This window comes from Oncorhynchus nerka, linkage group LG9a, assembly GCF_034236695.1.
Source record: "Oncorhynchus nerka isolate Pitt River linkage group LG9a, Oner_Uvic_2.0, whole genome shotgun sequence".
In the NCBI taxonomy this organism is placed as follows: Eukaryota; Metazoa; Chordata; class Actinopteri; order Salmoniformes; family Salmonidae; genus Oncorhynchus; species Oncorhynchus nerka.
In genome coordinates this window covers 33,044,031-33,071,197 of record NC_088404.1, presented here as the reverse complement: position 1 = coordinate 33,071,197, position 27,167 = coordinate 33,044,031, and the positions used below count along the sequence as shown (strand labels likewise).

The following is a 27,167-nucleotide window of genomic DNA, read 5'->3' as shown; positions in this document are numbered from 1 at the left end:
AACAATAGCCTATTATCAAAGTGTTAGGCTATACTGGGCACTCACCATCATCACAATCATTATTCACATCATTCCAATTTAATGAAGTCACAATTATCAGCTTTCAGTGAGCAGGCTATCTGGGTGAGGAGAGACATGGGTAGGCCTACCAAAAGAAAACGTCTGAAAACTAAAATGATGACATTTCAGACACAGAAATCCAATGTTTATATACAATGCTTTCCCCCCTACATTTTAAACAGTCTAATAAGTCCATGTAATATAGGAAAACATGACCAAATCCATTTGGTCTATGTAATTTAATTTAGTCTCATTATGATATGGAAAATGTAGGCTATTTAATATTTTACCATATTTGAGTTGACTCTATAGGCTATTATACTAAAAGATCTACCCAGCATCTTTAAAAAAAAAAAAACTTTTTATATTCACCTCATGTCTAAATAATTATTAACTTAAGATTCTCACCAACAGTGCAGAAGGCTATACATTGCACAAGACGAGTAAGGCTATTTTAAGAGATTTAAGAGAGAATGAATACAAATGTATGCCGCTAATGAACAATAAATAGGCCCAATCAATTACCTTTGAACCGATCCTCTTTGAACTACCAGATCTGAATAAATGGGTTCGATGGATGGCTTTGATAGTCCAGCAATCGAATTGCAAGTCGTTCATATGCTAATCTGCATTGCTACCCTCAGCATTCATTATTCTTAGGTCAGAACAAGCAACAGGGACTTCACCAGAGTTTCATAACCAGGAACGCAGCCCTGAAGGGACTGACGGGGACATATACTGAGAAAAACATAGCCCTTTCTAAAATAATTTCCTGAAATTCTACATGACTGGATACATTCTAATAATATTTTTTTATACCACACAAATGTGCAAAATTAATCTGAGAAAAATGAGCACCTAGCCTACTTGGACACTTCTTTATGACACATCCATTTCAACAAAATGGATGTTGGTCTCAACGACAATCCGTATGAGACCAGAATGTTAAGCACATTCTTGAAAGATTTGGACCTGAACTAGTTTTTAATGGCGATTCATTGCCATGTAACCTGTATTTTTTGGTTATTTTAAATCAAATGTTTCAGGCCCATTTCTTTTTTGTATTTTGGTCAGCTTTTTTGTTGATTAAAGGTTTTATAGTGAATTGATGTTAATGGACAGTGTAAGAAAAATAGATAGAACAAAAATACATTTTAGAAACTAGATATGGGCTGTTTTTAGCCTTCGGCCCCTTCTATAACCACATTAACAAATATACAATATTCTGCTCATATGAACAAATCTATACAGGCCTGGGCTACAATATTTGTAGCCATACATGATTTAATGAAAAGCAGTAAACATACACATTTAATAACAGACTCAAATACAATCCTGCAAGTCTACAGCTTCCCCAGCGCTTCACAGCTTCCCCAGCGCTCCACAGCTTCCCCAGCGCTTCACAGCTTCCCCAGCGCTCCACAGCTTCCCCAGCGCTTCACAGCTTCCTGGTGACTTAATGTAGCCTACGCATTGTGGCGGTGCTTCTCCACAGCAGAGCAGCACGGAGTGTGAAAGACAGAGAGGAAGACTAACAGAAAGACAGAATGTCTGTTTTAGACAGTGTGTGAGAGACGGTATGGTGTTTGGCCTCAAACTCATCAGGAATTTGATTTGAGAGCAGCAGTGTCTGTACTGTGTGTCTCATATCACAGAGACTGAGGGAGGGAGATCTATCAGAAAGAATGCAGGTGTTTCCTGTCTGCGAGTAGCTGTGTGTGGAAGTCGAGGGGTTATTGACTCTTTCTAACCTAAATAACCGTGTGTATAATGTTTTTGTGTTTTGGACTGCAAGTGGAACCCAACCACACTACTCACCTGAACTAAAGATAAACGTGCTGGGTGCTGCTTGCGCGCGCCACTCATAAATCATATTCAGCACATTAAGCAATGACATTCAGAAGCCAGTATTGATGATTGACATATTTATTAGTTTGATATCTTAACATACAGGCTAGGGTTTGACAACAGTAACATACCTATTACTTATACAGAAATGAACCACCAGCAGCCGCGCCCTTTACAAAAGGCTTCTGACCTCAGAAAGCACATACACACGTATGGGTCAGATGCAGTGTGGTGTTGGGGTGAAGGTATGAGGTAACCCTGTACAACTAGTTAGCTTTTTCAGACCCTGACTCAGGGTGGATCCTTCTCCCAGTCCCAAATCTAGCCTATTTCATTTGTCTCTACCCTATACGCTTCTCCTGAACCTAAGCCTTTACCACTTACACAACCCCTTTTTAATCCCCTGGACACTTCTGAGGAAGAAGACTATCTCTTATAGGATTGAGACCCAGCCCACTCTGGAAGAGACTTTGGCATCACGATCTGTGGATAAAAACCCATCATATAACATAGTTATTTAAAAATCTTAATATTTCAAACTGATTCCTTTAAGTCAAACATCTCCTCAGCTGTGAGGAAAAACCTTGGTGGTTGTGACACCATCAAAGTGCTTTAAAAACATAAAACCACATAACATTAAGGACATGCTATGCTCTGAGAGAAAGGAGGGAGAGAGATCTATTTTTAAACTGATGGTATGATAGATCATGATTATAGCATAGATGCAGTAAAGAGATCAATCGAACTTGACCAAAATAATGGAATTGCCATGGGAATGCGTGGGGAAAAGTTCACAAGTCTCTAAAAACCAGAGTATAATGCTGGTATGGACGTCAACCCCAACACATGTTCATGTCATCGTTACCAATCAACTGCATTACAGTTAAAAACAAATTTGACTACCTCCGTTTTCTGTATGCTAGCTCTGCTAACCAGCTTATATACGAATGTGAGTTAGCATTTAGCAATCATCTGCATTCCATGCAGCGAAATAACACAAAAATCGGACTTAAGCACCGACATTGTGGGCCTGTTGCAATAAAAAAAAATCATGATATTTGTAACTGACGAATATTCACTTCGTTAGATCAATTTGTTGAATGTGCGCCAATCTGGTCAATGGAACATATGCATTCCATTTCCTCCTTTACCAAAACTGTATGTATATGGAAGACATTTCCAATATATCAAACATGTGCACCCCCCCACCCCCCACGTGAAAGCATGTAGCAGGGTTACAGCGTCTGATGCTGGGGTAAAAACCAAAACACAGACGTCATTATTGCCTCATTTCAACACACAGCAAACCGCTTTCCAATACATCTGAATTGATACCAAAAATAGATGTGTTTATTTATATACTGTTTACATAATACGTTTACATTATACCACAACCTAATACAAGTTCAAATGTCACAATATTACATTTACACAGCTCTGTGGAGGGGTGATATGGAAGGGTGTGACTGTTTGCGCTCAGGTAGCAGTGTATGTCTGACACTGTGTGTGTGTGTGCGCACACTCAGGTAGTGGTGTGTGTGTGTGTGTGTGTATGCCTCACGCTGTGTTTGTGTGTGTGTGTATATATAGTCTTTTCTATGTGTGCGAATACTCACACTGAGTATGTGTGTGTAATCATGCTGTGTGTTTATGTGACGTCACACAGGTGTGCTTTCATCACATCCACAGGAATGCTCTTTTAACTTGAGAATATATATCCCAAATCTTCCACACACCCACACGCAAGCAAAGAGACCGCACAGACACAACCAATATCTTCACTACTTATAATAGTCCACACAAAGAGAGAGAAAGATAGTGGTTGATTTTCATAATCATTCTGGATTTTCTATAATAAAATGATTGAGTCAAATAAATTAAACTAGGAACACATTTTGGCTTTGAGGATCTTACAGTCAGTACTTGACTACCCACTCCCTTCCTCCCCAGGCCTCAGACTTTGCTCTGGGCTGAGGATGACTACAGCGGGAGTAGAGTATCTCGTCTCTCTACTCAACAAAGAGCTTAAGTTAAGTGCAAAATAAATAAATAAACACAGCTGGAGAGATAAGAACTAACAAGACGACATAAAGCTGGATCATGTGCGTGTGCTAGAGCTGCATGATAACCCTCAAAAATGAATAGCAATTTGACTCGTGATGAAGATCAAAACACTTGGGTGAACTGTTGGAATCATAGAAACACGTACAGTACCAGTAAAAAGTTTGGATACACCTACTCATTCAAGGGTTTCCTTTATTTTCTACATTGTAGAATAACATTGAAGACGTCAAAACTATGAAATAACACATATGGAATCATGTAGTAACCAAAGAAGTGTTAAATCAAAATATATTTTAGATTCTTCAAAGTAGCCACCCTTTGCCTTGATGACAGCGTTGCACAATCTTGGCATCCTCTCAACCAGCTTTATGGAGGTAGTCACCTGGAATACCTTTCCAACAATCTTGAAGGAGTACCCACATATGCAAAGCACCTGTTGGAGCTTTCCAGTGTAGAAAATAGTAAAAATAAAGAAAAGTAGTAGGTATGTCCAAAATTTTGACTGGTACTGTATATTAGGAAGCAAAGTGGAAAGAAGCATCGTTCTTGTTTAGAACAATCTGTTGACTGCATTGACCGAGGAGGAGAAGGAAATGCGCTGCTTGATTGACAGGGGTAGAGTCTTGGTGTGAGTGTGAATATGCCGCAAGAGGGACGACAGAGTAAACTATAAAAACTTTCCTTACGCGGCTTAGTGGCGTTTTAAAACTATTGTTGCAACTTTGGATGTTGAGACAAGGACATTGCACATGTCAATATTGCGATGTCGATGTGAATTTGATTCATTGTGCAGCACTAACATGCGCGCACACACACACACACACACACGTCATGTCCCAGTGTGTAGAGTGGTGATAGGTGTGTAGGAGAGACTTCAGCAGAAGGGCAGGGACAAACATCACATTAATCTGTTTATTGGTTGTTGGTGTTAAAGAGCTGTGGTCTGGATTCTGAACTGGCTTTTCTCTTCTGCTTTTGTCCTGCTCAACCACCATAGATGTCCTTGACATGGACCAATGACAGGACAGCACTGCTCACAAATACAGGATGTTGCATGTCATAGAGTGTTGTTGGGAAGTGGAGTGTGGTTGTGTTAGCTAGGGAATGGAGTGGGTAAGTGTTGTGGTAGCGCAGTACTAGGCCGGTCCATTTGCTGAGGAGGGTGTCTCTCTGTGGGGAGAGTGGAGGGTGGGGGTGGTGTCAGTGAAGAAGCAGGTACACAACACAGACAGACAGAAACACACTTACTTTGTGACGGTGGCAGGGCGATCTGTGAGAGGAGCAGCTGTGGCATTAAGCAGGTCTTCTCCACCCATCACCCTCTTTTTCTCCTTTTCCTTCTCTTTCATGTCAACCTCACTGTAAAAGTAGAAAGGCACAACTAAGAACATCTTGTTTGTGTCTCAAATAGCAGCCTATTTCTTGTAGAGGGCACTATTATTAGACAGAGCCCTATGCGGCAGGCCTATGTGGTTCTGGCCAAAAGTAGTGCACTATATAGGACTTCTAAGCCTTTTCAGATGTTCTCCTTGTAGACCTAGAGTAGAGAGGCATAGTGATAGGGTCAGAGAGGAACAGAGGGATGTCCAGCCAAAGGTCACACACACAAACAGTTAGTTATCATGCAGCTGCACACAAAGTTCAATGCCTTATTAACAGAATTAACATGTGGCCAACACATACCATTGGTTTTTGGTCTGCAAAGTGTTGTACACTCTAACACATTCCCAATGCAACAAACACAGGCAACACACTCAGTGGTTGGAGACCTCATACACTACATAAGGAGGAGAGGGGAGGAAATGTGGGATTGGACGAGAGAGGAGACAAAATTAGAGAGTGGAGGAGAGGAAGAGAAGGAAAGGAAAAGAGGTGGGAGGGAGAGAAGGTGAGATGAGATGAGTGGTGTAGACAGTAAGGCAGGGAGGGGAACATACTTAGACCAGGCACCAGAACGAATCAGTTGGGAGGGGCCTTAGATTTCCATAAGAGGGCACGTTTTTTCACGGGACCTCCCATCTGTGCACGTGCGTTCACAATTTTTTGAATAGATGTAATAGTAAAGACCATAGGCAGCTGGTGAGTTTCAAGTCTGGGGAAGCTTACAATTTATCCTACCATTTCTACCAATCTGCGAACCAGTTATGGATTATTTTTACATGCGCATTTTTCATGGAACAGTTTAATTAAAAAAATGTTTGTATCTCAAAATCATTGTCACGTGGTTAATAAAGTAAAATGATTTTTTTTTTTTTTTTAAATGTAAATGACACTATTGGGAGAGCACAAGCCTCTGCCATATGGACACATTGATACTGTGATCCACTTGCAGCTAAAGAAATGAGAGCATAAATCAGATGTAGCAGTAGGCCTATAAGTTCCATCGTCAAGTCAAATACATTGGCCGACAAATAAAAACAGCAGAAAATATCCTGATGAAAATTCTGGTTGTCAAATCAAATTAATCTCTTTGTTCTGCCTCCCTTTCTGTCTGTCTTGAACTATTGCTAGTGAAGTGGAACATTCTAGGAACCGAAATGTTGCTGGTTCAAATCCCGAGCTGACTAGGTGAAAAATCTGCCAATTGAGCAAGGCACTTATCTCTAACCGCAGAGTTGTGTGAGCTCGGGACAGTAAGCTGTTTATGATGTTTCCACTGGGATCATCAGATCGTGATATTTAGCTCTTTCACGCGGCTTGGTGATAAGCGAGGCAAGGAGTGTTTGAAAGATATTTCAAATACTGAGGAACGATCATTCGCAATGGATGCTAAAAAACAAACTTGCTTGACTTGTGTGAGGTGAAGAAAAATAAATAAGTGGTGCACATGGTGAGTCAAAATAATCAGAAATAAGACAGTGCCAAATGAGTACTCTCATACATACAGTGCATTTGGAAAGTATTCAGACCCCTTGACTTAACAAAATGTGTTACGTTACAGCCTTATTCTAAATTGGATTCAATTATTTTTTCCCTCCATCAATCTACACACAGCCCATAAATGACAAAGCGAAAACAGATTAGAAATGTTGTATAGCACTTTGAGATATCAAATCAAATGTATTTATATAGCCCTTCGTACATCAGCTGATATCTCAAAGTGCTGTACAGTAACCCAGCCTAAAACCCCAAACAGCAAGCAATGCAGGTGTAGAAGCACGGTGGCTAGGAAAAACTCCCTAGAAACGTATCAGCTGATGTACGAAGGGCTATATAAATACATTTGATTTGAAATTGATTTATATTCTCCGACATCAATTTCACATTTCTAAACTACAAAGTGTTTCCTTTCAAATGGTATCAAGAAAATACATATCCTTGCTTCAGGTTCTGAGCTGCAGGCAGTTAGATTTGAGTGTCATTTAAGGGGAAAATTTGAAAAAAAAAAGGGTCCAATCCTTAAGGGGTGTTAACAAGGCACACCTTTTTATTTCAAATCCATTTCAGGTAACTACCTCATGAAGCTGGTTGAGAGAATGCCAAGAGTGTGCAAAGCTGTCATCAAGGCAAAGGATGGCTACTTTGAAGAATATCAAATATTTTTGGGTTTGTTTAACACTTTTTTGGTTACTACATGATTCCATGTGTTATTTTATAGTTTTGATGTCTTCACTATTATTCTACAATGAAGAACATAGTCAAAATAAATAAAAACCATGTGTCCAAACTTTTGACTGGTACTGTAGTTGACAGTGCATGTCAGAGCAAAAACCAAGTCATGAGGTCGAAGGAATTTTCTGTAGAGCTCCGAGACAAGAATGTGTCGAGGCACAGCTCTGGGGAAGAGTACCAAAAAAATGCCTGCAGCATTGAAGGTTTCCAACACAGTGGCCTCCATCATTCTTAAATTGAAGAAGTTTGGAACTAGAGGTTGACCGATTATGATTTTTCAACGCCGATACCGATTATTGGAGGACCCCAAAAAAGCCGATACCGATTAATAGGACGATTTTTTGAAATGTATTTGTAATAATGACAATTACAACACTACTGAATGAACACTTATTTTAACTTAATATAATACATCAATAAAATCAATTTAGCCTCAAATAAATAATGAAACATGTTAAATTTGGTTTAAATAATGCAAAAACAAAGTGTTGAAGAAAGTAAAAGTGCAATATGTGCCATGTAAAAAAGCTAACGTTTAAGTTCCTTGCTCAGAACATATGAAAGCTGGTCGTTCCTTTTAACATGAGTCTTCAATATTCCCAGGTAAAACGTTTTAGGTTGTAGTTATTATAGGAATTATAGGACTATTTCTCTATATACCATCTGTATTTCATATACCTTTGACTGTTGGACGTTCTTATAGGCACTTTAGTATTGCCAGTGTAACAGTATAGCTTCCGTCCCTCTCCTCGCCCCTACCAGGGCTCGAACCAGGAACACAGACAACAGCCATCCTCGAAGCATCGTTACCCATCGCTCCACAAAAGCCGCGGCCCAGAGCAAGGGGAACAACTACTAAAGTCTCAGAGCGAGTGACGTTTGAAACGCTATTAGCACGCACTCCGCTAACTAGCTAGCCAATTCACACCGATTACACCAGCCTAATCTCGGGAGTTGATAGGCTTGAAGTCATAAACAGCTCAATGCTTGAAGCACAGCGAAGAGCGGCTGGCAAACACACGAAAGTGCTGTTTGAATGAATGCCTACGATCCTGCTGCCGCCTACCATCGCTCAGTCAGACTGCTCTATTAAATATCAAATCATAGACTTAATTATAACATAGGACCCCACCCTGTGCAACTGGGTACTGGACTTTCTGACGGGCCACCCCCAGGTGGTGAGGGTAGGTAACAACATCTCCACCCCGCTGATCCTCAACACTGGGGCCCCACAAGGGTGCGTTCTGAGCCCTCTCCTGTACTCCCTGTTCACCCACCACTGCGTGGCCATGCACACCTCCAACTCAATCATCAAGTCTACAGACGGTGGTGGTACAGTGGTAGGCTTGATTACCAACAACGACGAGACGGCCTACAGGGAGGAGGTGAGGGCCCTCGGAGTGTGGTGTCAGGAAAATAACCTCATAATCAACGTCACAAAACAAAGGAGATGATCGTGAACTTCAGGAAACAGCAGAGGCAGCACCCCCTCTATCCACATCGACAGGACAGTAGTGGAGAGGGTAGTAAGTTAAGTTCCTCGGCGTACACATCACGGACAGACTGAATTGGTCCACCCACACAGACAGTGTGGTGAAGAAGGCACAGCAGCGCCTCTTCAACCTCAGGAGGATGAAGAAATGTGGCACGTCACCAAAATACTCAAACTTTTACAGATGCACAATCGAGAGCATCCGGTCGGGCTGTATCACCGCCTGGTACGGCAACTGCTCCGCCCACAACCGTAAGGTATTCCAGAGGGTAGTGAAGTCTGCACAACACATCACTGGGGCCAAACTACCTGCCCTCCAGGACACCTACACCACCCGATGTCACAGGAAGGCCATAAAGATCATCAAGGACAACAACCACCCGAGCCACTGCCTGTTCACCCCGCTATCATCCAGAAGGCGAGGTCAGTACAGGTGCACCAAAGCAGGGACCGAGAGACTGAAAAACAGCTTCTATCTCAAGGCCATCAGACTGTTAAACAGCCATCACTAACATGGAGTGGCTGCTGCCAACATACTGACTCAACTCTAGCCACTTTAATAATGGAACAATTGATGTAAAAAATGTATCACTAGCCACTTTAAACAATGCCACTTTGTTTACATACCCTACATTACTCATCTCATATGTATATACTGTACTCGATACCATCTACTGCATCTTGCCTATGCCGTTCTGTACCATCACTCATTTATATATTTTTATGTACATATTCTTCATCCCTTTACACTTGTGTGTATAAGGTAGTTGTGAAATTGTTAGGTTAGATTACTCGTTGGTCATTTACATTTACATTTACATTTAAGTCATTTAGCAGACGCTCTTATCCAGAGCGACTTACAAATTGGTGCGTTCACCTTAAGACATCCAGTGGAACAGCCACTTTACAATAGTGCATCTAAATCTTTTAAGGGGGGTGAGAAGGATTACTTTATCCTATCCTAGGTATTCCTGAAAGAGGTGGGGTTTCAGGTGTCTCCGGAAGGTGGTGATTGACTCCGCTGTCCTGGCGTCGTGAGGGAGTTTGTTACACCAATGGGGGGCCAGAGCAGCGAACAGTTTTGACTGGGCTGCGCGGGAACTGTACTTCCTCAGTGGTAGGGAGGCGAGCAGGCCAGAGGTGGATGAACGCAGTGCCCTTGTTTAGGTGTAGGGCCTGATCAGAGCCTGGAGGTACTGAGGTGCCGTTCCCCTCACAGCTCCGTAGGCAAGCACCATGTTCAGTTCAGTGGTTAGAGGCAGTATGTTCAGGACTACAGGATCTCAACTTAACGCTGGAGACACTTTCCTCCATGGAGTAAAAACATGTATCATCTACGATCTAAAATGTGTTTCCTATGCTCAAAGTTTCACTTTATTATTACTGCATTGTCGGAACTAGAAGCACAAGCATTTCGCTACACTCGCATTAACATCTGCTAACCATGTGTATGTGACAAATCAAATTTGATTTGATTTAATATGGTCAAATCCAGGAAACTATCATTTCGAAAACAAAAAGTTTATTCTTTCAGTGAAATACGTAATCGTTCTGTATTTTATCTAACGGATGGCATCCCTAAGTCTAAATATTGCTGTTATATTGTACAACCTTCAATGTCATGTCATAATTAGGTACAATTCTGGCAAATTAATTACGGTCTTCGTTAGGAATAAATGGACTTTACACAGTTCGCAACGAGCCAGGTGGGCCAAACTGCTGCATATACCCTGACTGCTTGCACGGAACGCAAGAGAACTGACACAATTTCCCTAATTATAAGAAATTCATGTTAGCAGGCAATATTAACTAAATATGCAGGTTTAGAAATATATACTTGTGTATTGATTTTAAAGAAAGGCATTGATGTTTATGGTTAGGTTTGGTGCAATGACAGTGCTAAATCGCACGTTTGGCGAAGTAGGCTGTGATTATGATGAGAAACTAACAGGCACCGCATCAATTATATGCAACGCAGGACACGCTAGATAAACTAGTAATATCATCAACCATGTGTAGTTAACTAGTGATTATGATTAGATTGTTTTTTTTATATGATAAGTTTAATGCTAGCTAGCCACTTACCTTGGCTTCTTGCTGCCCTCACGTAGCAGGTAGTCAGCATGCCATGCAGGCTCCGCGTGGAGTGCAATGTAAGGCAGGTGGTTGGAGCATTGGACTAGTAACCGGAAGGTTGCAAAAACAAATCCCCGAGCTGACAAGGTAAAATTTTGTCGTTCTGCCCCTGAACAAGGCAGTTAACCCACCGTTCCTAGGCCGTCATTGAAAATAAGAATGTGTTCTTAACCTCTTGAAGCTAGGGGGCACTATTTTTACATTTGGAAAAATAACGTTCCTAAAGTAAACAGCCTATTTATTTCTCATGACCAGATGTTAGAATATGCATATAATTGACAGATTAGGATAGAAAACACTAAAGTTTCCAAAACTGTAAACATATTGTCTGTGAGTATAACAGAACTGATATTGCAGGTGAAAGCCTGAGGATAATCCAATCAGGAAGTGCCTCTTATTTTGAAACTTCTGTTCCTATGCGTGCCTGTTCTTCATTTAATACATAGTTTCAGGCTTTTATTTTGAAAAAATGAGCGTGAAGGATCACAACTCACTCTCAGAGTGAGTTGGTGCTCAATTGAGTAAAACGGCCATTGTTCCTCCCGCTGTTATGGAAAAAGCTACACACTGTTGATATATTATCAAATATATATTTTAAAAACTACCTGAGGAATGATTATAAAAAATGTTTGACATGTTTCTGTGGACATTATGAAGACTATTTGGAATTTCCGTCTGCGTTGTCATGACCGCTCCTTCCTGTGGATTTCTGAACATAACGCGACAAACAAACGTCGGTATTTTGGGTATAAAAATAATCTTTATGGAACAAAAGGAACAGTTGCTGTGTAACTGGGAGTCTCGTGAGTGAAAACATCCAAAGATCAAAGGTAAATGGTTCATTTGATTGCTTTTCTGATTTTCGTGACCAAGCTTCCTGATGCTAAGTGTACATAATGCTACGGTATCGATAAACTTACACAAACGCTTGGATTGCTGTCGCTGTAAAGCATAATTTCAAAATCTGAGACGACAGGGTGATTAACAAAAGGCTAAGCTGTGTTTCAAAATATTGCACTTGTGATTTCATGAATATGAATATTTTCTAGTAATATTATTTGACTGTTGCGCTATGCTATTCAGCATTGCTGATGCCAATTATCCCAGATGGGTGGTTCAGAGAGGTTAACTGACATGCCTAGTTAAATAAAGGTGTAAAAAAATATATATATATAAAAAAACTTGAAATCGTCCCTTCCGGTAGACCTCCATTTGGAACCACCAAGACTCCTAGAGCTGGACGCCTGGCCAAACTGAGCAATCGGGGGAGAAGGGCCTTGGGTCAGGGAGGTGACCTAGAAGCCAATGGTCACTCAGAGAGCTCCTCTGTGGAGATGGGAGAACCTTCCAGAAGGACAATCATCTCTGCAGCACTCCACCAATCAGGCATACATTGTAGCGTGGCCAGACGGAAGCCACCCCTCACTTTAATAACTCTACCTACCTGCTTCCGCACCGGTACCCCCTGTTTATAGCACCGCTACTGTTATTTACTGCTGCTCTTTAATTATTTGTTATTCTTACTTTTTTTTTGGGGGGGGGTATTTTCTTAAAAATTAATTGTTGGTTAAGGGCTTGTAAGTAAGCATTTCACTGTACGGTTATATTTGGCATGTGACAAATACAATTTGAATTGACTAAACAGCCCACTTGTAGTTTGCTAAAAGGCACCTTAAGGACTCGGACTATGAAAAACAAGAATCTCTGGTCTGAACTCTTCGGCCTGAATGCCAAGCGTCATGTCTGGACGAAACCTGGCACCATCCCTACGGTGAAGCATGGTGGTGGCAGCCTCCAACCTGACAAGAGTTTGAGAGGATCAGCAGAGAAGGGAGAAACTCCCCAAATACAGGTGTGCCAAGTTTGTAGCATCATACCCAAGAAGACAACGCTGTAATCGCTGCCAAAAGGTGATTCAACAAAGTACTGAGTAAAAGGTCTGAATACTTATGTAATTGTGATCAGTTTAAAAAAATATTTGCAAAAATGTCTAAAACCTGTTTTTGCTTTGTCATTATGGTGTATTGTGTGTAGATTAACGAGGGACCGTCACGTAACAAAATGCGGAAAAGGTGAAGGGGTCTGAATTCTTTCCAAATGCACTGTATATACCTGTTGAAGCCAGCTCTCTCGTTCTTGACATTCATGTTAAGTCTGATGGTCTCCAGTCCGGCGGTTGTGACGATGGTCTCTGTAGTGACCATTTCCTTGGATACTATCTCCATAGTAACAGATTCAGTCTTTTCTTCCTCTTCCTCGCTGTCTGAGCCTCCTGATGAAGAGGTGTCTGATGCTACCAGGGGAGCCTTCCTCGCCACACACACACTCCATACACATGCTGCAGAGAAAACACACAATTATACACACATGCTCTGCAAAGTGAACACACTTTGCATTAGGAACACCTGCTCTTTCCATGACAGACTGACCAGCTATGATCCCTCATTGATGTCACTTGTTAAATTCACTTCAATCAGTGTAAATGAAGGGGAGGAGACAGGTTAAATAAGGATTTTTACATCTTGAGACAACTGAGACATGGATTGTGTACGTGTGCCATTCAGAGTGTGAATGGGCAAGACAAAAGATTGAAGTGCCTTTGAACTGGGTATGGTAGTAGGTGCCAAGCACACCGGTTTGAGTGTGTTAAGAACTGCAACACTGCTGGGTTTTTCAACAATTCCTGTGTGTATCAAGAATGATCCACCACCCAAAGGACATCCAGTAAACTTGACAACTGTGTGTAGCATTGGAGTCAACATGGGCCAGCATCCCTGTGGAACACTTTCGACACCTTGTAGAGTCCACGCCCCGACGAATTGAGGCGGTTCTGAGGACAAAAGGGGGTGCAACTCAATATTAGGAAGGTGTTCCTAATATTTTGTACACTCAGTGTACACAAACACAACTCACAATGCAGGGAGAGTACACACAGACTTACGGTTCATTCCCTGGCTGGGTTTAGTTTTGTCTGACCCACAGATCTCCGAGTCCACTGGAGAAGTGCATCTCAAACCTGTCTCTGAACTGAACACACACAAACACACGTGTCATAACATAATCCTATACATAAGCAGCAGAAGGTTAAAAAAGATGGGCTGAAACATGGCTGCACTCACCAGCAAAAGGGCTGAAAGTCAGTGAACTTGGCCCAGCCCTTCTCAGCCTCTGTAGTTACAGGCTGTGGGGCGGGACTTCCCCATGCGTCTACGGCCACTCCGTGCTTGGGGGCATGGCTGTCCCATGGGTCTACGCCCACTCCAGGCTTGGGGGCGGGGCTACCCCATGGGTCCACGCCCACTCCAGGCTTGGGGGCGGGGCTACCCCATGGGTCCACGCCCACTCCAGGCTTGGGGGCGGGGCTACCCCATGGGTCCACTCCAGATGAGGGGGAGTTAAAGTTCACCTCCCCGAAACTAGCCGCCCAGCCAGGGCCTGAGAGAAACGACAACTCAAAAAAAGCACCAGAACCACAAAAACTTATACTACCACAGCAACACACAACCAAAGAAAACTAGAACCACACACAACCACAAAAACACCCCACAAACAAAAACACTCCACAGCAAACCCATGAAATACCCCCACAAGCAAACCTGGGGTCAAATAGTCATCCTTACTCTGTGCAGTCTCAGTCTGGCTGATGTTCTTGCTGTGTTCAGTCTGACCTGGGACCTCATTAGGCACCTCCCCCTCTGTGTCAGAACCTGTTGACTTATCAGGAGTATCGCTCATCCCATCACTCTGAACCGATCCAACAGACGTCTGTGGCCCCCCAAACCTGAGAAACCAAGAGAGAGCATTACTTGTGTGTGTGTGTGTGTGTGTAGATCTCCGGTCTAAATTGGATCACTCTGTTTTCAAAGAATATCTCTAGTATATTCAAGGTTTAAAAGGCTCCTAAAGTTTGTAACTTTAAAATATCAGATTTGATTTTCCCTAACAAAAAAGATGCATTAACCCCACACAAACATTTCCATTAACTATAATCCACATTCCCTGTTGAAGGATTATTTTCCTGCCGTGAGAAGCAGGCTCAAATTAAGATAGCATATATGTAGGCCTGTGTGTGTGTGTACAAAGTCCTGGTGTGTTGTATTGTTAATGCGTTTCTGTGTACCTGGTCCTAGACTTGGTGTGCATAGTATAGTTGATCTCTCTCTCTTCCCAGATGTCTTCTTCCTCGCTGTCATCAAACAACTGGATCTTCTCTTTAGTGCAGGCCTCAAATGCTGCAGTCTTAGCCTGTGAGCGAACGCAAACACAACAATGTATACGTATAGATTCCCTGCATGACTGTACTCCAAGAGCATTTTAGGTAATGACAGACAGTCAATTTCAAAACTGGAAGCTCGTATGAGGTAGATACTATTGACTCAGTCACTCACAGTGTCCTCTGTGTCCACGTTGAAGTTGATCTCTTTGATCCGGTCAAAGGTGGCGCTGCAGCACAGAACATACACACTCAGTCATAATCAAGTCAGAACCACTTAAGGAAGTTAAGTTAAGTTCCTCGGCGTACACATCACGGACAATCTGAAATGGTCCACCCACACAGACAGCGTGGTGAAGAAGGTGCAGCAGCGCCTCTTCAACCTCAAGAGGATGAAGAAATTTGGCTCGTCACCAAAAACACTCAAACTTCTACAGATGCACAATCGAGAGCATCCTGGCGGGCTGTATCACCGCCTGGTACGGCAGCTGCTCCGCCCATAACCGGAAGGCTCTCCAGAGGGTAGTGAGGTCTGCACAACGCATCACCGGGGGCAAACTACCTGCCCTCCAGGACACCTACACCACCCGATGTCACAGGAAGGCCAAAAAGATCATCAAGGACAACAACCACCCGAGCCACTGCCTGTTCACCCCGCTATCATCCAGAAGGCAAGGTCAATACAGGTGCATCAAAGCTGGGACCGAGAGACTGAAAAACAGCTTCTATCTCAAGGCCATCAGACAGTTAAACAGCCACCACTAACATTGAGTGGCTGCTGCCAACATACTGACTCATCTCCAGCAACTTTTATTTATTTATTACTTGTTAGATATTACTGCATGGTCGGAACTAGAAGCACAAGCATTTCGCTACACTTGCATTAACACCTGCGAACCATGTGTATGTGACAAATACATTTGTTTGATTGAACTTACTTGATGTCACGTTTGTGCGTCTTACCTGATGTTGTCGCCGTGTTCAGAGAACTCGTCGTCATTGAAGCCAAACTGATCCACAAAGTTAGCAGTCATCTGCTGGATTTGGTAGTCTGAGAATGTCTGTAAGATATCAGTCATATAAAACAGACCTAGATCATGGTAGCTACCAGGACAGAGTAGGAGCAGTAGATGACTCTCTAAATTCGTGTACCTGTTGCAGTGACAGCTCTTTGGGGAAGGGACTCTGTCGGTCATCGTCTTCACTGGAGGAGCGCAGGTTGTGAGACACCTGGAACATACAGAAGCCAGGGGTTTTACACGTGTATATACACTGAACAAAAAACTAAACGTAAGTTGTAAAGTGTTGGTCCTATGTTTCACGAGCTGAAAAGATCCTAGAATTTTTTATTTTATTTCTTATTTCTCAAATTTGGTGCACAAATGTGTTTACATCCCTGCAAGTGAACATTTCTCCTTTACCAAGATAATCTATCCACCTGACAGGTGTGGCATATCAAGAAGCTGATTAAACAGCATGATCATTACACAGGTACATCTTGTGCTGGGGACAATAAAAGCCAGTAAAATGTGCAGTTTTGTCACACAACGCCACAGATGTCTCAAGTTTGGTGGGAGCGTGCAATTGGCATGCTTACTTCAGGAATGTCCACCAGAGCTGTTTCCAGAGAATTGAATGATCATTTCTCTACCATAAGCCATTTCTCTACCATAAGCCGCTTCCAACGTCATTTTAGAGAATCTGGTGAACCGGCCTCACAACCGCAGACCACGTGTAACCACGCCAGCCCAGGACCTCCACATCTGGATTCTTCACCAGCTGGATCCTCTCAGACCAGCCACCCGGACAGCTGATGAAACTGAGGAGTATTTCTGTATGTAATAAAGCTGTTTTGTGGGGAAAAACTAATTTGGATTGCTTGGGCCTGGCTCCCCAGTGGGTGGGTGTATGCACTCCCAGGCCCACCAATGGCTGCGCTCCTGCCCAGTCATGTGAAATCCATTGATTAGGACCAAATGTATTTATTTAAATTGACTGATTTCCTTATATGAACTGAAACTCAGTAAAATCTTGGAAATGGTTGCGTTTATATTTGTGGTATGCAGAGTTCCCCCCTATATTCATTTAGCTGCTAAACTGTTGCAAAATAAAATATTATATATCAAATAAAAAAAATAAAAAACAGTGTTCGGAAAGTATTCCGACCCCTAGACTTTTTCCAAAATGTTACGTTACAGCCTTATTCTAAAATTAATTAAATGTTTTTAAAAACAATCTACACACAATACCCCATAATGACAAAGCGAAAACAGGTTAAATGTTTTTGTAAATTGATAAAAATACCTTATTTACATAAGTATTCAGAACCTTTACTATGAGGCTAGAAATTGAGCTCAGGTGCATCCTGTTTCCATTGATCATCCTTGAGATGTTTCTACAACTTTGAGTCCACCTCTGGTAAATTCAATTGATTGGACATGATTTGGAAAAGCACACACCTGTCTATATAATAAGGTCCCACAGTTGACAGTGCATGTCAGAGCAAAAACCAAGCCATGAGGTCGACGGAATTGACCGTAGAGCTCCGAGACAGGATTGTGTCGAGGCACAGATCTGGCAAACAGTAGCAAAACATTTCAGCAGCATTGAAGGTCCCCAAGAAGACAGTGGCCTCCATCCTTAAATGGAAGTTGTTTGGAACCACCAAGACTCTTCCTAGAGCTGGACACCCAGCCAAACAGAGCAATCAGGGGAGGAAGGCCTTGGTCAGGGAGGTGAACAAGAACCCGATGGTCACTGACAGAAATCCAGAGTTCCTCTGTGGAGATGGTAGAACCTTCCAGAAGGACAACCATCTCTGCAGCACTCCACCACTCAGGCCTTTATGGTAGAGTGGCCAGACGGAAGCCACTCCAAGCATCAAGCTCGGGGGGTGTTTTTCAGCGGAAGAGACTGGAGAAACTAGTCAGGATCGAGGGAAAGATGAATGGAGCAAAGTACAGAGATCTTTGATGAAAATATGCTCCAGAAAGCTCAGGACCTCAGACTGGGTTCATCTTCCAACAGGACAATGACACTATGCACACAGCAAAGACAACACAGGAGTGGCTTCAGGACAAGTCTCTGAATGTCTTTGAGTGGCCCAGCCAGAGCCCAGACTTGAACCCGATCAAGAGCCCTGAAAATAACTGTGCAGCGACGCTCCCCATCCAACCCGACAGCGCTTGACAGAATCTGCAAAGGGATAAACTCCCCAAATACAGATGTGCCAAGCTTATACCCAAGAAGACTCAAGGCTGTAATCACTGCCAAAGGTGCTTCAACAAAGTACTGAGTAAAGGGTCTGAATGCTAATGTAAATGTCATATTTCAGTATAAAAAAAAAAAAACATTTTTGCAAACATAAAAAAAACCTGTGTTAGCTTTGTCATTATGGAGTATTGTGCATCGATTGAGAAACTATTTAATACATTTTAGAATAAGGCTGTAACATAAAATGTGGAAAAAGTTACGCTACAGCCTTATACTAAAATGGATTAAGTTTGTTGTTGTTCCTCAATCTACACACTATATATATATATTTTAATGACGAGACGCGCACTTAAATGGATAGTCGTTGGCTTATTGGCAAAGTCCCCTGCTTGTACCAATGCACACCCCCCGGCTACCCTTGCCACCACTCCTGAAGAAAATGCTATGGGAAACACTGGTGTGCATTTGTGTGAGCAGGTATGTTTACCAGGTCTACAGTGTTCTTCCTGTTGGTCTCTGTCAGGGCCTGGTCTACAAAGCTCTCCCAGCGCCCCCTGCAATCCTTAGGCAGCTCTGCAACACAGACAGTAGAGCTTCACACATACATTTACTCTACAATAAGCTTGCTATGTCCGTAGGCCTAAGTAACACACACAGCCCTACCTGTAATAAGGCTGCTGATCTGGATGCGGACTGGTCCTTTCTCCATGTTACAGACTACAGTATTAGCGATTCTTGTCAGGTGACCCATGTAGCCTCTCCTCATACCCCCCTCTGCCCTGAGAACACACACGTTCATGAGAAAATGTAACATGCACAATTACATTTAGAAACGTTAACAACCTACACTCGTGACACACTATTACACACCAATCACAGATGACAAAACAAGAGCAAAAACAGCTGAACTGTTGAATCTGTTTAACTTCAACAGTTTGAGGGCTCTATTAACAAACCTAACGCAGTGGTAAATCTAAGCGCTGGCAGAGCTTAATAGGTTCAGGGTGTGCCAGAAATATTTGTTATATTTTCACAGAGGGAAATATGAGCGCAATAGCTGGCAGTGGCATGAAATGGCTGGGTTTTGATGAATCAACATGTTCCATGGCTTAATACTGAATGAGTTTTGTTTCAAGTTCTGTAGGTTATTGACAGTATTTGCATTGTCATCAACACCAATTCGTCTTGGAGTACAGAATATTCTCATTCTGGTCCATTGTGGATTGAACCTACAGTTTTTAAATAGCATAGGCTACAGTAACAATTAGCAACAGAAATGTTTTAATTTTAAATCCAGTGTTTGCTCAATAGCCTGTTTGGAGTGTTGCTGGTCAACGTTGCAATTCTCTTCAACGTGCCTAACCACACCTACATGTCCTTACGCATTGCACTTCTCCTAAAATAAAAAAAATACTAGGCTCCCATAAATTGTATGTGTGAGGCATGTTCTCAATATAGCCTAGGCATACTGTTGATATTGCATTATAGGACAGAATAATTTAATTAAGTCTAGAGGAGTGCGTCTTTGGTAACCAGATGAGGCACTCTTTGGAGATGGATACTCGAACAAGCAAAATTAACTCCGAACGAATAGACCATTTAAACACCTTTCATGGAGAGCTACTTTGCAATGCCAGGATAAAAAACACAACGCATTGCTGTTGAACCAGCCTTAGTAGCCTCGGGTAAAGGCAGCCTATTGAGGGCTTGATATCAAACAAAAAAAGCAATCTGTTTATTAAATGTTTGTAAATACGAGATTCACGGGCACATCCATGGGCACTGTGCATTATGGCTGGTAAGGCTGCACTTCCATTCTCAACATTCATGTCAGTATTAATTGCATTACCGTTAAGACATGCTTTTTGTGAGTCTTAAAACTTCCCATTAGCGCTGCATGAAGCTTTCACTTTTGCGCTTGTTTTTAATGACACACCTCAAATATTGCCACCCCTCCTCGCGCTAATATTAGACAGGTAAATTGCCGAACCTGGCGTTAGGGCTGGAAAATGCCACCGCACCAGTATTTAGATTACAAAATTGCAAACTAATGTGCGTTTCACACTTGCGCCTCCTTAGGGCTCTATTTTCTCCGGCACGGAGTGTCTTACTGAGTCTTATCATTCTCCTCCCAGGCCTCCAATATCCTCTGAACCAGACGACAGTCCTGAAACAACTACAGATGGAGAGAGAGAGAAAGAAAGAGAGTGAGGAGAGGGAGACCTTGAGAGAGAATATGTTACAGAGAAACACAGGCAGACAGAAACACGTACATGAGTCACCAGTGGGTTATGTGTGGAGATGTCAGGAGGAACAGAGGGCAGTGGTGGTTTGGGGCCAGGCAAGGCATGGTTTTCCTGGGGCTCCTGCTGAAGCCTGGGCTTTTCCTGGTTCGGGAGGCTGCCCTGAGGATTCTCCTTCTGGGGAAACATGGGTTTTTCCTGGGCCACAAAGCTGGCCTGGGGAATGTCCTCCAGGGGAACCAAGGGCCTTTCCTGGATAACCAGGCTAACCTGGGGCCTCTCCTCCTGAGCAGAGTGGCTGAGAATGGCTGCCACACACAGTTCCACTTGGAAGTGCAGGAAGTTGTTCCAGGTGTACTTAAAGAACAGGTCCTGCAACAGACAACACAAACAGGTTAACAGATAAAAATATGTATACAAACCAGGACATGCTGTGTGCGAGTATACTCACCAGTAGGAGGCTTATGGTCTGGAGTCTGCAGAGCTCCAGTGTGACGGTGTTGTTATAAATCGTGTCGTCAAAACAGGTGTAATAACTCATGTTAGTGGTCTGTAGTAGGGAGGCCATTAGTCTGGCCACATGGAGACGACAGTTACCCAGTGGCACCTCCAACACACCTAGACTGGTCAGCATGGGGGTCCGCTAGAAACACACGCACATAGACCGGTGTAATTTAGTTTTATGGTGTGATGAATAGCTGACATTACAGCTCCAAGAATGTATAACACCGCAAGACTGGAAGGGTGACATAGAGAATACAGGATGTGTGTATGTTGAAGGTGTGCATGTGTGTGTAGGCTTGCACGGTATACTGAGGTACTTGGAAATAGCCACAGAATGGTTTTTCAATAGCGTCAACATTACAACTATTTATTGGAAGTTTTTCCAATACATTTTTATATATACTTAAGTAAATACCTGCAGTCAACTTGTGCAATATGTTAAGAGATAAAGCAGATCTCGTTCTTCATTTCACCGGTCACATTACATTATGAAGCTTACCTTAGTTCCACAGAACAGTTGAGCCATATCCTGTTTGTTTGTAAATAGCACAATGGGAGAAAGCGGGAGCAGGTTGAGTCCAGCTGTGTATTGACAGGGGTCGTGTTTTATATTGAAAGTTGTGTTTTTTTGCTTCAATAGAGTGATCAGGGACATGCAACTAAAGTTACCCATCACAGAAAATACATTAGTGCAACACATTCGGCAGAAAATAGCTTAATTTTCATCAGATGACAACAGAAGTGCTACTCTATTTGGCTGGCAGCCGCATAAGTAATAAATGAGCTTACAATGAAAAAGCATGGTATTTTTTTTTGCAAAAACAATGCATGGCTGCCATATTTCTAAAGTTTATTTATAGAAAGAATGTAGCCAGCTACATTTCCTAATGTTTTGTTTTAAGTTAATCTAGCATTTTACCTGAGAAAATTTAGCTGGCTACAGAGAAAGGTACCGGTAAATGTAGCTACACATCAGTCAGAGCGCAGTCTGGTGATAGAATTCCAGTTCATTCGTGAACTCTCATCCGAGTGGAGAAGTACAACTGATGCAGAAATTACAATAAGAAGAATTTTAGATCTGCGTCGAAAAAACGCAGCAAGATATTTCTGCGTTGTATCTTTTTTTCCTGCATGAAAAACACCCTATTTTACACTGCTGCTACTCTGTTTATCATCTATGCATTGTCACTTTAACTATACACCCACATATTACCTCAATTAGCCCGACTAACCGGTGCCTGCGCACATCGACTTTGTACCGGTACCACCTGTATAAAGATTCGCTACTGTTATTTTCACTGGCCATTTCCTTTTTTTCTCCACTGGTCTATTATTTACCCAGTACCTATTTTTTACTTAGAAATTGCACTGTTGGTTAGGGCTTGTAAGCAAGCATTTCACTGTAATACCCGTTGTATTCAGCACACATGACAAATAAACTTTGATTTGATAGCAACCCCTAAGTCTAACTTGCTAGTTATGTAAGTAAGTGGCTGAATTAATAAGGTATTGGGGCATCATATCGTGTTAGCTTTCTGCCATGTTTGAGAAGTCAAAGCCCTTTGGATGGGTTATCTGTACAGCTGCCAGTGCCATCTTAATGTCCTTGCAATTTTTTCTCCTCTCCATTCTAGGCCTGTCTGCTCCCCCCCTCTTCACCGGGCAGAGCAGGCAGGCCCAGTTGCCCTAGCGACTCCAGATACCACACAAACACAGCTTGTTCACATGCTGCTCCAGAGCCAGTACTGTCCTTCCTTCAGACAAGTACGCATCAAAACTTTGTTCCTTTGCACAATGTCTCCTGTTCACATTCGCTTTGTAATGTCCAAACTCACCAAAAAGGACATTCGGTAGCGCCTACACACACACACACATCTATAACTTTATGAGCTGGATAGTCGTCTTTGCAATTTTTTATTTTCATTTGTGCTCGTTCACTATTACTTGTGCTAATTTTGGTAGCATTCTGGTAATAGACACCCGATGGGCTTTTTAAAACGTTTTTTTGGTGCCACCTTGTGCACTAATACCGTAAATCCCAGGATGAGAAAAGGACAATATGAAAATCTGGATACCACCCAACCCTGTGTGTGTGTTTGCGAGTTTACCCTGGGAGGATCCAGCAGTAGTTGGTGGTAGTGTTTGAGGTGGGGTTGGACAGCCTGCAGGATGCTGCTGACGACACACCTTTCATATTCCAGAACACACACATCCAGCACACCTTCCACTCTGGAACACACACACACACCAAAGACACAGTTAGGATTTGTGAAAATCTGTGAGTCAAAGAGGGGCTAGCCTATGACCAAATTCCTATACATCCTATTCGGTAGGCTTTATAGGAATGTGAGAATGGAACACCAACCCCGGCCTCCTGATCTCCAGTAAGGTGAGAAGGACTTGAGTTCCGTAGACGATGCAGCTCTCTGTGCTCTCTCCCACAAACATGTTGTCCAGCAGCTGACTCACACACTCCTGCCTGCAGGAACACACAGGACAGAGGGAATTACAGGTAGGTGTGTGTGAGAGAGCGAGAGAGTGTGAGAGAGTGACTTACGACTCCAGCACGGCAAGCAGAGGGTCAGCCTCAGAGTTCTCTTGGAGCTGATTGGTCTGGTCTCTGCTCAAACGGATGATGTCACACACAGTCTGGGACGCATTCGACTGTCTCTGAAACACATTTGGCTACATTACTCCTCTGACAGCACTCTAGTCATCAGTAGATTGTGTGTGTGTGTGTGTGTCTCACCTCCGTGTCTTTCCCAGGGTGAATGAGTTCTATGAGCCTCTGGGCCAGCCGCTCTTCATTCAACCACTGCAGAGAGAACACAAACACACCATTACATATTTTAAGTCTCACTGAGGGTGTGTGTGTGTGTGTGTGTGTGTGAGACATACATTGAGTGTGTCTTGTCGGAGAGGAGCAGGATCTACACAGCTGATGAGGCGTAGCAGGAGGTCCATCATGGCCGATGTGTTGATGTGTTTAAGAACCAGACCCAGGAAACCCTCCTTTCCCCGCAAGAAGGAGATCACCTACAGAGACCACAACACAACCACCGGTCACCCAGATCAACTGAAAACCTATATTTCAACAATATAAATTATTATAACCAAATGTATTAATCTACATTGGAGAGACGAAATCTCCTTGCTCTGCAGGAAATGAACACAACAACCAGATTAGAACCATTAAAGGGATGCTTCAGGGTTTAGGCAATTAAGCCTTTTCCCCCCTACTTGCCGAGAGTCAGACAAACTCATGGATACCATTTTTATGTTTTATGTGTTCATTTGACTGATTATCATAAGAAACAAGATTATATCAAATTCCTCATCCTGCTCCGTTGTCACAGAGATCGCAATGCTGTATCTGTCCCATTATTGCGCCTGTGAGCGCATGGGTAGTGACACAGACAGATTCAAAATTGCAATCTCTATGTGACAAGGGGACAGAATGAGGAAGTGGATAGATCCTTGTTTCTTGTGATTATCAGAAAAATGTACGAATTTATAAAATATTGATTACTATGTATAGCTTTGTAAGAATATAAATGACCAACCACCAAGCTTTGGAGTAGTTAGGTCCATTTCTCTGCTTTTGAGAGGAGCTGGCTAGTAGTTTGTGGAGACTTCCAACAAAAGCACTAAGCTAACGATATACTACCTTCAAAATGCACACACAGACATAAAAATGGTATCCATGAGTTCATCTGACTCTGGGTAAGTAGGAAATAAGGCTTAATTGCCTAAACCCCGAAGTATCCCTTTAACTGTGTGTAAGATGTGTTTATTACTGTACCTGTTCAGTCTTGCGTGTGATGAGGTTTCCAATGGTCTTGCTGAAGAAGGATGCGAGGAGGGGGTTGAGGGGAGGGGGCTGCTCCAGGAAGGAGTACAGGATGTCCAGAAGGGGCTTCTCTCCCCCCAGCTTATCATTTATCACCCCTACATCACTCGTCAGCAGCTCACATGCTATGTTAGGATGCCTGGAACACACACACGCTCATTGAAGCATCCCAGTGACTGACTGGACGTACGTGCATGTGTGTGTATCGACTCACTTGAAGCGTTTGATCTCTTCCAGACCAGCAGGTGGCTCTGTGGTGATGAGGTGCAGCAGCTCTTGCATGCAGGTGTCCTGGGACAGGAAGACCAGCAACCTGGGGCCCAGAGAGGAGCCAACAGACACTTGTTAGCATTGGAAATGCTAAAGCTAATGCTAATAAAAAGTGTGCAGGGGCTAATGTTAAAGGCTAACCTGCGGTTCTGGGCCTTACACTCCTGCAGTACGTCCTCCTCCTCCATGAGCTCAGTGAGCGTGACATCGTCTTTCTCAAGCAGGGCCTCCAGCTGGGACGACGTGTGCAGGTCAAACTTCCAGAACATGGCTGCTACTGCTGGGAGGAGAGACACAGTGAATAGAAAACACCAACTTCACTGTGTATCATAGGTTTTGCAACTTTAATTTTTCTGTTTGGTCTTGTGTTTTATGAGGTTTCCCATTGTCTTACTAAAGAAGGATGCAAGGAGGGGGTATGATTGGGGGGGGTGGGAGTGACAGTCAGACACACACTCTCAGTTTACAGGGGAAGCACTTTAAACCTGAAGTGAACAGATACTTAAAGATATAATCTAGACTGAGCATAATGTGTCAGGTGTGAGTGTGTTTTCTTCTTACCTTAGTAAAATGTGTGTCCTAGGTCAGACCTCTTCAGTCATTTATTTCAAATATGCAGGTAGGAACGGTCATGAATCTGTATGGATGATTACACACACACACTCCCTCACACACAAGCCATCACTACCTCTGCAACCTGAAAGTGATAGAGAGAGAACAGTAATTAGTGCGTTCCAGCACACACAGCTGACTCTCCTCATCTTTAGGATGCAGTGCTGCGTAACAAGGTGGCTAGCTATCCATGACTGTCAAATGTCTGAGCATATATTAGCTAGCTAGTAGAATCCGGATGTTGTTGCTAGTTTACGCGCTGCTAATTAACGTTAGACTGCGTATATAGCCAGGCTGATTATTGCAATCTTGCCATGTCACAGCTACGACTCTGGGAACTATCATCTCCACGATATCGTGGGGTTGAGAATTCTCAGCTAAGCTACGACAAGCACCTACCTTGACATTAGCTTCAGTGCGTCAGTGTTGTTAACTTGCTAGCTGAGCAATTTGTTTATGTTCCAAACCAGTCAACTGGTGATGCAAGTCCAGGTTATTTAACCAAATATATCAGTTATCTGTCGAGTGTTTCCTTGTCAACTCACCAGCAGCTGGCTGACCCTTCCAACTGTGTATAGGACAATCCCAGGTTCAGTAAATTAGTTGTCGCTTTTATCCTGGAGATTGGAGCAAGAAAGAAAAGGATTCTCACATATTTTAAATCAAAATGGCGGACACTATTGCGGGAACGAGCAATCAAATCTACGCCGAGCATGTGTGGTTTATTGGTGTGCCAAAGATACTGCGCTTCTTGAATATTCTTGACAAGTCCCTCCAAAATGTGTAGCACCCTTAAAACATAGCACAGACTGCATGCCCCTAGTAAAAAAATAACAGGAGATTATTAAAATGCTAACTAGGTGGCCCAGTCAGAAGGGTACTTCCAACATTGACGAGCCGGCGTTATTCAAAACTGCAACTAGCCTAGAGATAGGTTTATACAAATAAATATGAATATTTGTAGCTACATGCCTCCATAATCTCTGCTGCTCTCTGTAGCCTATCAGCTGACTGTCAGCACTGACCCATATTGACGCATTGCTTATGACG

The 27,167-nt window shown here is 42.8% G+C and overlaps 1 protein-coding gene across 6 annotated transcripts; it reads right to left on the bottom strand.

Moving 5' to 3' along the window:
• Positions 1 to 1,970: 1,970 nt before the first annotated feature.
• Positions 1,971 to 27,166, bottom strand: LOC115114970 (serine/threonine-protein phosphatase 6 regulatory subunit 2-like). Of its 6 annotated transcripts, XM_029643428.2 has the most exons (26): positions 27,090 to 27,166; positions 26,663 to 26,734; positions 26,067 to 26,202; positions 25,647 to 25,785; positions 25,450 to 25,548; positions 25,188 to 25,374; positions 24,284 to 24,421; positions 24,135 to 24,200; positions 23,943 to 24,055; positions 23,751 to 23,864; positions 23,494 to 23,614; positions 21,333 to 21,524; positions 20,912 to 21,253; positions 20,750 to 20,814; positions 19,302 to 19,417; positions 19,126 to 19,211; positions 16,578 to 16,655; positions 16,389 to 16,486; positions 15,601 to 15,655; positions 15,333 to 15,457; positions 14,833 to 14,993; positions 14,332 to 14,647; positions 14,154 to 14,239; positions 13,325 to 13,550; positions 5,221 to 5,331; positions 1,971 to 5,142 (listed from the first exon to the last, which is right to left on the bottom strand). In XM_029643428.2, exons 4-26 carry the CDS (start codon positions 25,772 to 25,774, stop codon positions 5,109 to 5,111), a joined length of 3,057 nt encoding a protein of 1,018 aa, XP_029499288.2. In that variant the 5' UTR covers positions 25,775 to 25,785; positions 26,067 to 26,202; positions 26,663 to 26,734; positions 27,090 to 27,166; the 3' UTR covers positions 1,971 to 5,108. The 6 variants fall into 6 exon arrangements, with proteins under 6 accessions (XP_029499288.2, XP_064878563.1, XP_064878566.1 ...); XM_065022491.1 differs by lacking the exon at positions 27,090 to 27,166 and having other exon boundaries at positions 25,647 to 25,782; positions 26,663 to 27,036; XM_065022494.1 differs by lacking the exon at positions 27,090 to 27,166 and having other exon boundaries at positions 1,971 to 2,391; positions 26,663 to 27,035.
• Between the last annotated feature and the right edge of the window lies 1 nt (position 27,167).

What these genes read in the sequence shown, in the direction of transcription:
- LOC115114970 (XM_029643428.2), bottom strand. Translation starts at nt 25,774, where the DNA reads ATGTTCTGGAAGTTTGACCTGCACACGTCGTCCCAGCTGGAGGCCCTG. An exon ending in TCCGACAAGACACACTCAAT is followed by an intron (nt 24,201 to 24,283) that starts GTATGTCTCACA and finishes TTCTCTCTGCAG; the next exon opens with TGGTTGAATGAAGAGCGGCT. An exon ending in CTGCTTGCCGTGCTGGAGTC is followed by an intron (nt 23,865 to 23,942) that starts GTAAGTCACTCT and finishes GTGTTCCTGCAG; the next exon opens with GCAGGAGTGTGTGAGTCAGC.